The 12,909-nt window shown below is 51.3% G+C and overlaps 1 protein-coding gene across 1 annotated transcript in view; it reads right to left on the bottom strand.

Annotated features, from left to right (window-relative positions):
- Positions 1–1,164: 1,164 nt before the first annotated feature.
- The window catches only part of Capn9 (calpain 9), a 49,049-nt gene continuing 37,304 nt past the window's right edge, over positions 1,165–12,909 (bottom strand). Inside the window, exons 15-20 of the mRNA XM_045150873.1 lie at positions 10,377–10,441; positions 9,877–9,945; positions 9,336–9,414; positions 6,487–6,603; positions 4,398–4,456; positions 1,165–1,456 (exon numbers count right to left, since the gene is read on the bottom strand). Of these exons, the coding sequence (XP_045006808.1) occupies positions 1,430–1,456; positions 4,398–4,456; positions 6,487–6,603; positions 9,336–9,414; positions 9,877–9,945; positions 10,377–10,441 (416 nt within the window). The 3' untranslated portion in view covers positions 1,165–1,429. The remainder of the gene's footprint in view (positions 1,457–4,397; positions 4,457–6,486; positions 6,604–9,335; positions 9,415–9,876; positions 9,946–10,376; positions 10,442–12,909) is intronic.

Here is a 12,909-nt window from a genome sequence, read left to right as displayed (position 1 = left end):
GAGCTTAATTCCCAGAATCCACCTAAAATGCTGGGAGAGGTGGGATTGAATATAATCCCAGGGTTGAGAGACAAAGACAGGAGAATCCCTGGGGCTTCCCAGCCAGCCAGTCTAATGTTATCTGTGAGCTCCAGGCCAGTGAGAAACCCTGCCATAAAAAGAGTGGTCTGGGCTGGAGGGCTGGCTGGCGGTTAAGCCAAAGGACCTCAGTTCATTTCCCCAGGACCCATGTAAGTCAGATGCACAAGGTGGCACATGTGTTTGCAGCTGCAGGCTCTGGCATGCCCATTCTCTTTCTCTCTCTCCTTCTTGTTCTCTGTCAAATAAATTTAAAAAATTTAAAAATTAAAATAAAAATAAGAGGTGGAAGTCTGGAGAGATGGCATAGTGGTTAAGGTGCTTGCCTGCAAAGTCAAAGGACCCATGTAAGCCAGATGCACAGGGTGGCACATGTGTCTGGAGTTTGATTGCAGCTACTGAAGGTCCTGGCATGTCTGTTCTCTCTCTCTCTTTTTAAAAGATATTTTTAAGTTTTTTATATTTTATGTATTTATTTTAGAGAGAGAGAGAGAGAATGGGCATACCAGGGCCTTCAGCCGCTGCAGACAAACTGGATGTATGTGCCACCTTGTGCATGTGCCTTACGTGGGTCCTAGGGAATTGAACCTGGGTCCTTAGGCTTCATGGGCAAATGCCTTAACTGTTATGCCCTCTCTCCAACCCTCTCTCTCTCAAATAAAATAAAATAAATCAATGGGTTTTAAGCAAAATTAAAAAAAGAGGTGGGCAGCATATCTGAGGAAGGACAACTGAGGTTATCGTCTGGCCTCCATAAGCACACACATGCACATACATGCACACACATGTGAACACGCACACACGAAGCATAACAGACATTTTGGCTGTTTGAATAGGATGGAATCGGGCGTGGTGGTGCACACTTTAGTCCCAGCAATCGGGAGGCAGAGGTAGGAGGATCACCGTGAGTTTGAGACCACCCTGAGACTACATAGTGGATTCCAGGTCAGCCTGGGCTAGAGTGAGACCCTACCTTGAAAAACCGCAAAAATAAATAAGTATATGAGTGGGCTGGAACCATGAGGGCACCCTGATGGCTGAAGCACATGGAAGCCAGGACTCAGGGTACTGGAACATGGAGCGTTTAATAGGTGGAGGGGACAGCGGAAGGAGGGGTGTTTAGCCCAGTCCTGGGCACAGGTGCGGGTGGGGCCTTTGGTCCTCGTGAGGCAGAAATTTGATAACGAAGTACTCAAGAATCACTTGGTTCTTGCAGATCCAGATGGGGAAGAGGACAACACAAAGCAAGGAGAGAGCTGTGGGCTTGACCGTGCTCCAGCAACAGAAGCTTTGAGGTCCAATGTCCCACAGCTGAGACTCAGCCGGATGGTGGCGCCCCGCCAAGGCAGCCTCAGATGTTCATGGTCAGGCTGATAAACTAGAAATGAAGAGAAAGAGATGATGGTTTGTCCTGCTAGGCGCCTTCCACGCAGCTACAGGTGTGACTCCAGTTTGCTTATGTCACGGGAGCTGTGCTGTCTGATTTCTAACTGCGTGTGTGTATGCATGGCACTGTATATGTATGTGTGCATGTATGTGCACATGTGTGTGCGTGTACATGCATGTGGAGGCTAGAGGACAACCTTGGGTGTCAACCTCAGGAACACCATGCACCTCCTTTGAGACAGGTCCACTCATTGGCCTGGGACTATCCAATTAGGCTGGCCAAGCTGGCCAGCAAGTTCCAGAAACCTACCTGTCTCTACCTTTCCAGTGTTGGGACTACAGGCACACACCACTATACCTGGTATTTTTTTTACAGGTGCGGGGGGAGAGAGGGAGGGAGGGAGAGAGGGAGAGAGGGAGAGAGGGAGAAAGGGAGGGAGGGAGAGAGGGAGAGAGGGAGAGAGGGAGAGAGGGAGAGAGGGAGAGAGGGAGGGAGGGAGAGAGGGAGGGAGGGAGAGAGGGAGAGAGGGAGGGAGGGAGAGAGGGAGAGAGGGAGAGAGGGAGGGAGGGAGAGAGGGAGAGAGGGAGGGAGGGAGAGAGGGAGAGAGGGAGAGAGGGAGGGAGGGAGACAGAATTGGTGCACCAGGGCCTCAGCCACAGAAATCAAACCCCAGATGCTTTTGCCACCTCATGGGAAGGTGCAACCTTGCGCTTGCCTCACCTTTGTGCATCTGGTTTACATGGGATCTGGAGAGTTGAACATGGGTCCTTGGGCTTCACAGGCAAGCGCCTTAACCACTATGCCATCTCTCCAGCCCTACACCTGATATTTTTTCCAAGAAATCAAACTCAGGTGCTCGTGCTTACATGGCAAGCACTTTATCAACTTACTTATCTCCTCAGCTCTGCTGTCTGATCATTTTGCAGGCAAATTTGGACTCTGCCTCAACATGAAACCATTAAAACAAACAAACAAAAAAAACCAACTAAATGAATTCTCAGCACTTCAAGACCTCCAAAGGGCCAAAGCTCTGAAGCCTTTAGAGAAGGAAACTATGTTTTCTCCCTGTGGTGGTTTGCATGGACATCCCCCATAGACTCGTGTGTTTTGAATGCTAGGTCCCCAGCTGGTGGCGGTTTGGGAAGTGGAGCCTTGCTGGAGGAGCTGTGTGGCTGGGGGCAGACTTATGAGTGTTAAACCCAGCTCTCCATTGCCAGAGCTGGCTTCACCCTCTTGGTGCTTTCTGGCAGCTGCTATGGCAGAAGGGATGGCCCTCCTCTGCCATCCTCTCCCTGCTGTGATAAAGCTTGCCTTGGAGACTGTAAGCCAAAATACACACTTTCTCCCAGTAACTGCTCTTGGTCAGGTGTTTTGTCCTGGCAACAGAAAGTTAACTATGACACTCCCTGTTGAAGGAGATGGCCCCCTCGGCCCCCAAACACCCTGGGGGGAAAAGTGGCTCTGCTGTGGTGGGGCTGCAGAAGGGGGAAACAGGTTCAGGCTATTTACAAGTGAGCCAGCAGGAAGCAGCATGGGTTCCCTACGTGTCCGAACTCGTCCTCTCCTTCCCATCAGGCAGCTTCAGAATGTGATCGCGTAGGAAGGTCTCTCCCTCCTTTCCCTGCCCTTCTCCCCAGGCGTGCATGAGCAGAACCCTGGCTCTTGTAGCTGAGAGAGATGGCTAGGTAGCTCAGCCTGCAGCAGCTCCCATTGTCCCCACAGGGAGAAAGAGACTTGAGCTCCCATGTGGTTACATCTGGGCTCACTGGAGGAATTTTAGACGTGTGCTGGGGTCCTGCCTCTAGAGATTCATATTTTATTGATGTGGACCCAGCTGGGACATCTGGATTTTCAATCTCCCTGGTGGGGCTGATGGACAGCAAGGGTAAAGCTAGATGTGGAAGGTTTCGCTGGCCCTGCGGAGTGAAGCTGGCGGCAGGGCAGGGTCACCTTTCCACCCCATACTGAAGGATGCTGCGGGTGGCTGGGGTACCCTGAACCCACGGTGATGGCCGCTTCCTTCACACTTCTGTTTCTCTAGAGACTTTGGTCAAAGGCACCGTCCTTCCCTCTGTCCCTCACACTTTCTCTCCCCATGTCAAAGTGAGGAAAGCCTTGCAAGAAGTCGGAAACCCAGATGGGCCTCTGGTCCCTCCTGCTTCCTGAGGGAGCGTCCTGAGGGCAGGCACCTTTCTCTGGGATCCTGAGGCATTTCACGCAGCCAGAGTTACAGTTACTAAGTGTGTCCTACATGTAAAAGGTGTAAGTTCAGTTTCCTGCTTCTTTCCTTTCCCTTCTTTTTCCTCCTTCCCTCCCTCCCTCCCTCCCTCCCTTGCTCCCTGCTTTCCTTCTGTCCTTTCTTTTGTGACATGGTTTTTCTAGATGGAGCCCAGGTTGGCCTGGAACTCTAGAACTTCCTACATCAGCCTCCCATGTGCTGACATTATAGGCTTGTGCCACCTTGCTTAGCACTCTTCTCAGTTTGGAGGGGTGTGTGTGTGTGCGTGCATGTGTGTGTGTGTGTGTGTGTGTGTGTATACACATGGCACCACGGGAGCCACAGACAGTCCAGGGCAAGGAGACGATGGGTCACACACTGGAAGGCAGAGGCAGGAAAAGCTCAACGGCAGGCAGGAGACAAGGTGACGCAGGCTTGGCTTGCTCGCGCACATCCTTCAGGGCGATTCACTGATCAATTCCTCAGTTTCCAACTCAGCAAAATGGGACCACTCCTGGCGCTCAACTGGTAAGACTATTGCGGATGGCATCAACTGCCAAGTGAACAGCGCCTCGGAAACATGAGCTGCGGCCCTGCTGGGATCGCTGCTGCGGGCATGAGCCCTTGGGTGTGGCCCACCCAGCAACGACGGTGGAGCATGCGCCCTCTGCCAGGCCTGGCTGGGACCCTGAGCAGGAGGTCGGGTGGCTGTACCTCGTTTATATTGAGATGGATGAAGTCCTTGTTCTTCACACGGAGAGCCTGGAACACCCCTGCTGGGAGAGACAGCAAGGCACCGTGAAGGGAGGAAACCGTCTCCTTAGCAGACTTAAGGAGTCCCCAGAGCCTGGGTGAAGACTGTGGGGGTACCATGGGATATTGTTTACAATTATGGAAGTTGTCAATAAAAAAAAGACTGTGGGGAGCTACTCCCTCTGGTGGGGGTCAGCGTCCCTGCGCAGCAGGCGGGCCTCTGCCACCAAAGAGGCTCCAATTCCTGCCTTAAAGTAGCCGCCTTAGAAGAGCCGCCAGAGTCTGGCTGGCCAGCTCCCAGATCTATAGCATTTCTGTTTTAACCTTTTAGGAGAGTTACAGATCCCACAATATGTACAGCATGGATCTTTCAGCTGTTTTTTTTTTTTTTCTCTCTCTCTACACATGTCCTTCAGGGAAGGACTGTGGGCGCTGCCACACGCAGGAGATGTGAGGTGTGGGAAGGAGAGCCGGGCCAGCCAGCTGCTGTCTACCACATTGTGTGGTCCGAGAAGGGCACCATCTTCTCCGGGCTGCAGTCTTCCCCTCTAGAGGAGATTCGGCCAATCTGAGTAAAGAAGGGGGCAGGGGGCTTGGAGAGACGGCTTGACAGTTAAGGCATTTGCCTGTAAAGCCAAAGGACCTCGGTTCAATTTCCCAGGACCCGTGCAAGCCAGATGCACAAGGGGGCACATGCATCTGGAGTTTGCAGTGGCTGGAGGCCCTGGCACACCCACTCTCTTTCTCCCTCTCTCTCTGCCTCTTTTTTTCCTCTATCTCTCTCAAATAAATAAATAAAACTAAAGTAAAAAAAATTTTTTTTCTTTAAGAAGGGAGCAGGGGACTGTCCCAGAGCAGAGGCGATGGAAGCCACCACAACCGAATGCAGCCGTGGGGCCTGTGTGGATGCTCAGGGAATCAAGCAATGACAGTGTACTGTCACCAACCTGAACATTTCAGCGGGGACTAGGCAACCAATAATGATAAGAATTAGTAGAGAATTTTGCTAGAAGGACAAACAGCAAGGCGATTGTGCTAAAACCAAGTCTATCCACTGCAGGGAAGAATAGAGCCTCAAGATTTGTTCATAGAAGAATCATGAGCTGTCAAGTGCTAGAAGTTCCTGGAGAGTCTATAAACCCTGGCACTGTGTACCACCCTTGGGATTCTAACTTTACTGTCCTACCTGAGACCTGGTCCTCACAACTCTCTCTGTCACTCTTGATGTTGCTAGAACCACGGGTCTCATGCAAGCAAGCAAGTGCTCAACCTCTTATCTATACCCACACCTCTCTATCCCAACAACTTTTAAAAGTTCCCCTCATAAATCTGGGGGTGGTGGCTCATGTCTTTAATCCTAGCCCTTGGGAGGCAGCGGAAGGAGGATTTCTTTCTGTGAGTTCAAGGCCACCCTGAGACTACATAGTGAATTCCAGGTCAGCCTGGGCTAGAGTGAGACCCTACCTCGAAACCCTCCCACCAAAAAAAAGAAGTTGAAATAACGCTGGGCCAAATCTTGATGGTTTCAGAAGTACCCAGCCGATCTAACGTAAAGATCCCTGAGTGAAAGGGGTTTCCGTGTGTGTTGTGTACTCTGGTATGTGTGCATGTGTACACAGGCAGGTGGAGGCCAGAGGACAGCCTTGGGTGTTCTTCCCAGACACCATCTTCCCCACTATTTTTTTTTTTTTTTTTACGAGGTAGGGTCTCACTGGTCCAGGCTGGGATTAAAGGCATGCGCCACCATGCCTGGCTATTTTTTTTTTTATTTTATTTTTTTTGAGACAGGCTTTCTCACTGGTGTGGATCTCAAGAAGGCTAGAGGGCTGCCCAGTGGGCCTCAGGAATCCACTTGTCTCTACCTCCCCAGCATTGGTATTATAAGAATTCCTGGTATTTTTTCCCGTGGGCTCTGGGAATAGTACTTAGGTCCTCATGCCTGTGCAATCAAGCACTTTACCAACTGAGCTATCCCCAAGGTCCGCCAGCTTGTTTCTTATATACTCATGGGGAGGGATTGGAGACACTCAGGGGGCCCAAGGCCACTCACGGCTCGCGTTCTCCAGCCGCACCAGGCAGTTGAGGTAGTCCTCGAAGTCCAGCTGGAAGCTCTCGTCCGCGTACCTGAGCACGAGGAGCTGCAGGAGGTGGCCGCTCAGCTGGAAGCCTGCGCAGAGACAGCAGCCCTCAGCAAACGCACAGCTCTGGGCTTCTAGGTCACAGCAGTGAGTGGTTGTCGCACCAAGCTTGTGACCCCCGTCCTCGGGGACTTGATGAGGATGTGCTGTGTAGGGTGATGTAAGCTCCCAGGGGAGCCGTTTGGGTATAAGGCATCTAGGCTTAGTGGGTTCACAGGGCCCGTTTTTTTATTTTGTTTTGTTTTCTAGATAGGGTTTTACCTGGGTGGTCTCAGGGTGGCCTTGAACTTATAGCAATCCTCCTACCTCTGCCTCCTGAGTGCTGGGATTAAAAACATGTGCCACCATGTCACAGTGCTGTTTTTTAAAAATTTTTGTTTATTTTTATTTATTTATTTAAGAGCAACAGACCGAGAAAGAGGCAGAGAGAGAGAGAGAGAGAGAGAGAGGGAGAATGGGAGCGTCAGCCGCTGCAAACTAACTCCAGATGTGTGCGTCCCCTTGTGCATCTGGCTAACGTGGGTCCTGGGGAATCGAGCCTCGAATCGGGGTCCTTAGGCTTCACAGGCAAGTGCTTAACCACTAAGCCATCTCTCCAGCCCCACAGTGATGGTTTTGATGCCAGTATCACACCTAGGTTTTAAGTCCTGGGTGCTATGAGCTCCGTGGGGTTTCCTTCAGGTCCATCTGAGCTCACTTCCACCTGCAGGGGCCTGGGGGATGGCGGGCAGGGCTGGCATTTGGAGTCAGTGGGTGTTTCTCACATTTTAAACCAAGAGTCCTAGAGATGTCTCCCAGAAGTGCTGCCATCCACAGTGAGGGGAGCTGGACGGAGCTCGCCCCTTGCATCACCCTGGAGGGCAGTGCCACACAACAGTGTCAGGCCAGGGGCACCCTGTTGTTTTCTCTGGCCACAGGCGTGTGGCTTCTCTTCTTTGGGCTTCAGTTTCTTCTCTCATCAAATAAAGGTTTTGGGTGAAGGTCCTTCTCGGTCTGGCTTTCAGTGCTTGGGCTCCCAGTCCACGCTCTTACTGGCTGAGAGCATGCGCTCCATTCGCGTGTTCACAGGAGCTTTCGGAAGGGAATCTGGGGTCTTTTGCCTCTTTCTTCCCACAGGCAGAGGCCAGTCAGGCTCAGAGCAAAGTCTGCGGAGCTACTGTGCTGGAACTGGCTAGGGCCCTGCCTGGACTCTACGTTTTTAAAAAATATTTTATTTAACTTATTTATTTGAGAGGAAGATGGGGAAAGAGAGAGAGAGAGAGAGAGAGAGAGAGAGAGGGAGAATAGGCACACCAGGGCTCCAGACGGGGCATGTTCTATTTCCTCTGTAATCACTGCCATCCCAAAACACAAACGAACTCTAGATGCAGGTGCCCATTGTGCAGCTGGCTTACATGGGTCCTAGGAAATTGAACTGGGGTCCTTAGGCTTCACAGGCACATGCCTTAACTGCTAAGCCATTTCCTCAGCCCCTGGACTCTACGTTTGTCTCCAAGGGACTGTAGGGGCGAGAGAGGGCAGCCGCTCTCCCATACCAAATTGAGATTGGTTGTGTCCCCTGGTCCCCTGCTCCATCCCTCCTGCTCTGGACATGGTCTTCAGTCCCTAAGAAAACCAGGCTAAAGCCGGGCATGGTGGCGCACACCTTTAATCCCAGCACTCAGGAGGCAGAGGTAGGGGGATTGCCTGAGGCCACCCTGAGACTACATAGTGAGTTCCAGGTCAGAGTGAGACCCTACCTTTAAAAAAAACAAACAAAAAAAAAAAAAGAAAGAAAGAAAGAAAGAAAACCGGGCAACTCCCTCCATTTCTAACATCTAATGTTCTGCTTTCTCACAAAGGACCAGAGAAAGTAGGTCTGGCTTGTAACATTCCATGTCCTTATCAGACCACAAAGCTGGGAATGTTCTGGATGCTTGGTTCCCCGGGAGGGGACCCCTGGACCAACTGCTGCCTGGGCTGGGCTCAGGCTGTGCAGGGCACTGAAGGCTGTGGCTGGGAATGCAGGTCACCAAGCCTCAGCGACAAGAATACACCACCAGGAGCCTATCCTTTGTGAAGTGGGGCATGGTATAAATGGAATCATCTGGATGAGACACAGTCTCCTCCTGACAAAGCCAAAGATGGGGCCACAGGAGGACACGCTGGCTCCCCAAACCCTAGGCGGGGCATGCTCTATTTCCTCTGTAATCACTGCCATCCCAAGGCACAAGTTAGAGGGCTACCAATATAGTCACTCTTGCTCTGCTGGCAGGAATATATTGCCAGAGGTTGAGGGGCTAGGGTGGGACAGCCCCGATCATTCTATGTAACCTTGAACTCACTACATAATTGAGGACGACATTGGACTTTTGAGTCTCCTGCCTGGGAGACCAGGTGCGCACCACCATGCCCAGTTTGGGCGGGGCTGGACTTTGAACCCAGGGCTTCCTGCATACGCGACAAGCGCTCTACCAACTGAGCTACATCCTTAGCCCCCAGAGGCTACATCTTAAAGCCCCTTTTCCCTTTTCACAGATGTTTTTAACACAAGAATCCTGGGCTAAGGAAGTGAGGCTTGGGGACCAAGGAAGGCCTGGCATGACACGACACTCAGGTCTGTGGCCTTAAGAAGTGTCCGCTTAGCTTAGGGGACCACCTCCCAAGCGGTGGCAGAAGATTTGCCAGGGCCCCCCACCTGCCAGCGCCACGCGGTGAGTGACCATCAGCAGCAGCATGACTGACGGGCCACAGACGGCCCCGCGTCCAGGCCTTTCTTTACCTGCCGCGCTCAGTGTGGTCCGAAGCTCATAGGAAGACATGGTGCCCGACTTGTCCACATCGAACTGGAGGAAAAGGTTCTGCAGGCAGAAGAAATGCACTGAGAAGTCAGCTCCCAGAGTGGGGGGGGGTGTGGGTGGCAGTGACCACTAACAGCCACCGGGGGACCCTACATTGGCAAGTCAGGCCCGGCCCTTTTTTTTAAATTTTGAGATAGGGTCTTATGTAGCCCAAGCGGACCTTGAACTTCTGATCCTCCTGCCTCCACCTCCCAAGTGTTGGGCTTATAGGTGTATTCTGGTTTATGCAGTGCTGGGGATTGAATCCAGAGCTCTGTGCATGCTGGGCAAGCGAGCTACTTCCCCAGCCCATAGGCCGTCTTCTAGACTGCAGCGCTGAGGTCGGATCCAGGCCTTGAACTGCAGGCTCTACGGGCGCCAGGGCCCTCTTCCCTTCCTTCCCTGCCAGCCGCAGTCTCGCCTGGGTCCTCGGCCTCCTCCCCACCCTGCTCTGGGCCCCAGGGCCTACGTCGTTTCACACACCATCCACTGCTTCAGCTTCTCCCAGAACACCCGGAACTCATCAAAATCCAGTTTTCCGTTGCCACTGGTCTGGTCGTGCCAGTTAAGGGAGCTGTGTGGGACCTGTGAGCCCAGGCTTCTTGTGGGACCGTAAGGAAAGCGGTGGCTGACCTGGTGGCCTGACTCACAGGCTTGGGGCCTTGGGGAGGTGGCTTTAATGACCAAAACACAAACCTCTGAAGAAGAGAAATGGCAGGAGGAGATGGGCGTGAAAGGCTGAAGGTTTGTAAAACATGAAAGTGGACGCCACTGTTTCTTTTCTTTCAGGGAGTTCAAAGCTCAGAAGACCGCCAGATCATTCCAGAATCTCTCCCTCCAGTGAGGGGTCCCCTGCCTCTTGATGCTGACCCGACTCCAGAACCAGGGGCCCTCAGTTCTGGAGTATCTCCTAAGGGGCCTGCCTGTGGAAAGCATGCGCTGCAGGAAACCGCTGCTTGGACCTTGGGCTCCGGGAAGGATACGTCCATCAGAGAGACGATGTTCCTGCAGGAAAGCAGGCTCAGCCTCTTGAACTTCAGCGCCATCTCTGCAACCACACAGAAAGCTGTGTGGTCAGCACCCCCACGAGGCAAAGCTATATCCCCTTCCGCCCAGAGCTCAGGGGTGTGGACAGATCTGAGGTCACCAGGGAAGGGATGTGGGCACTGTCTTAGGATGCTGAGAACAGAAATAGTCCGTAGGGAAAACTTGTCACATGTGAGAAAAGCCCAAGTGATGGGAGCATCCTTCTACACATTTACCTTAGCTCTAAGAATCCTGAGAAAAGAATTACACAGAAATTTGCGTGCAACAGCTGGGCATGGTGGCACACGCCTTTAATCCCAGCACTCGGGAGGCAGAGGTAGGAGGATTGCCATGAGTTCGAGGCCACCCCGAGACTCCATAGTGAATTCCAGGTCAGCCTGGGCTAGAGTGAGACCCTACCTCGAAAAACCAAAAAAAAAAAAAAAAAAAAAAAAAAGAAAGAAAGAAAGAAAATTGCGTGCTATTAGGATTGGAGAAATAGCTTAGCCATTAAGGTGTGCTTGGCTACAAAGCCTAAGGACCCAGGTTCAATTCCCCAGTACCCATGTAAGCCGACTCCAGTTAAGGCGCTTTGCCTTAACCACCTAACAACCTGGATTTGATTCCCCAGCATCCACATGAAGCCAGATGCACAAGGTGGTGCATGCATCTGTAGTTTATTTGCAGTGGCTAGAGGCCCTGGCATCCTCATTCCCTCTGCCTCTTTCTCTCTCAAATAAATAAATATTTTATAAAGAAAGCGTGTTATCAGGTTACTTGTAATTGCAAATATTTAGAAATGATATAAATGAGACTGGGGAAATAGCGTGAGGACCTGAGTTTGATCCCCAGATGTAAACAAAAGAAGAAATATGCAGGCATACTGGTGAATCCCAGCGTGGGCCAGGGGAGATGGAGGCAGAGGGTCTATGCAGCCAGTTGGGCCTAATTGGTGAACTCCAGGCCAAGAAGAAGCTTGTCTCAACAAATGGTACTTTAGGGCTGTCCTCTGACCTCGGCAAACAGTGAGCACATAGGTGCATGCATGTAACCCCCCACAAGAAGAAATGATGTAAAAGCCAGTGGAGAAATACAGCACATAATATGTCACTCAGGAATGTTTTCGAAATGTAATTTTATATTTTATTTATTTATTTGGCATGCATCTATGTTTCTGTGTGTGCCTGTTCCTGTATATGAGTATGGGCATATGTGTGTCACAGGGGGGTCGGAGGACAACTTTTGGGTCAGTCCTCACCTCTACCTTTTAAAAAATATTTATTTATTTGTAAAGAGAGGGAGGGAGAAAGGGAGAGGGAGAAAAGAGGAAGAGAATGGGCATGCCAGGGCCTCTAGCCATTGTGAATGACCTCCAGGTGCATGCACCACCTTGTGCATCTGGCTTCATGTGGATGCTGGGGAATCAAATCCAGGTTGTTAGGTGGTTAAGGCAAAGCGCCTTAACTGCTGAGCCATCTTTCCAGCCCCTTTCTACGCTTTTTGAGGCAGGGTTTCTAATTGTTCACTGATTAGGCTTGAGCTTCTGGAAAATCCTTCTGTCTCCACCTCCCTTCTCACCATATGTTCATTGGAATTACAGAAGCCCATCATCGCTCCCAGCTTTTTATGTGGGAGCTGGGGATCAGAACTCAGATACTCAGCTGAGCAGCAAGGGAGTATGCAGGGCCCCCACCTGCCAGCTGAGCCACCTCCCCAGCCCTCTTGAAGTGTGTTTTAATGACCCGCTCATAAAAGTTAAATTTAAGGCAGGATGCAAGATCATCAAGGAGCGGGGCATGGCTGCACAAACCTGTAACCCCAGCACGCAGAAGGCTGAGGCAAAGGGTTGTGAATTGGAGGCCAGCCTGGGCTTCTTAGCAGGACCCTGAGCCAGCAAAATCGCTGCTAAGAGAAGAGGACAGGGAGAAAACACTGCGTGGTGTGTGATTCCTTTCCTATGAAATCAATTACAGAAACATGAAGTACAGGAGTGGCTGCCAGGGTCTGGGGGAGAATAGTAGAAACAGGGAGTGACGGCTAAAGGGTTTTAAAAGTGATACAAAGGGGCTGGTGGGATGGATGGCTTAGTGGTTAAGGTGTTTGCCTGCAAAGCCAAAGGACCCAGGTTCAACTCCCCAGGACCCATGTCTCATTGGGAGGTAGACGTAGGAGGATTGTTATGAGCTCAAGGCCACCCTGAGACTACATAGTGAAGTCCTGGTCAGCCTGGGCCAGAGACCCTACCTTGAATAACCAAAAAAAAAAAAAAAAACAACAACCAAAAAACAGTGATACGAATGCTCTGAAATGGGTTTCACACACACACACACACACACACACACACACAGGTATTTGACACAGACAAGGCACACATATAGTAACAGTAGTTATTTAGGGGTTGTGGTGGTTTGATTCAGGTGTCCCCCATAAACTTAGGTGTTGTGAATGCTAGCTCCCCAGCTGATGGATATTTGGGAATTAATGCCTCCT

Source organism: Jaculus jaculus, chromosome 5 (assembly GCF_020740685.1).
Source record: "Jaculus jaculus isolate mJacJac1 chromosome 5, mJacJac1.mat.Y.cur, whole genome shotgun sequence".
NCBI classification, from domain to species: domain Eukaryota; kingdom Metazoa; phylum Chordata; class Mammalia; order Rodentia; family Dipodidae; genus Jaculus; species Jaculus jaculus.
This window is presented reverse-complemented; position numbering and strand designations above follow the sequence as displayed.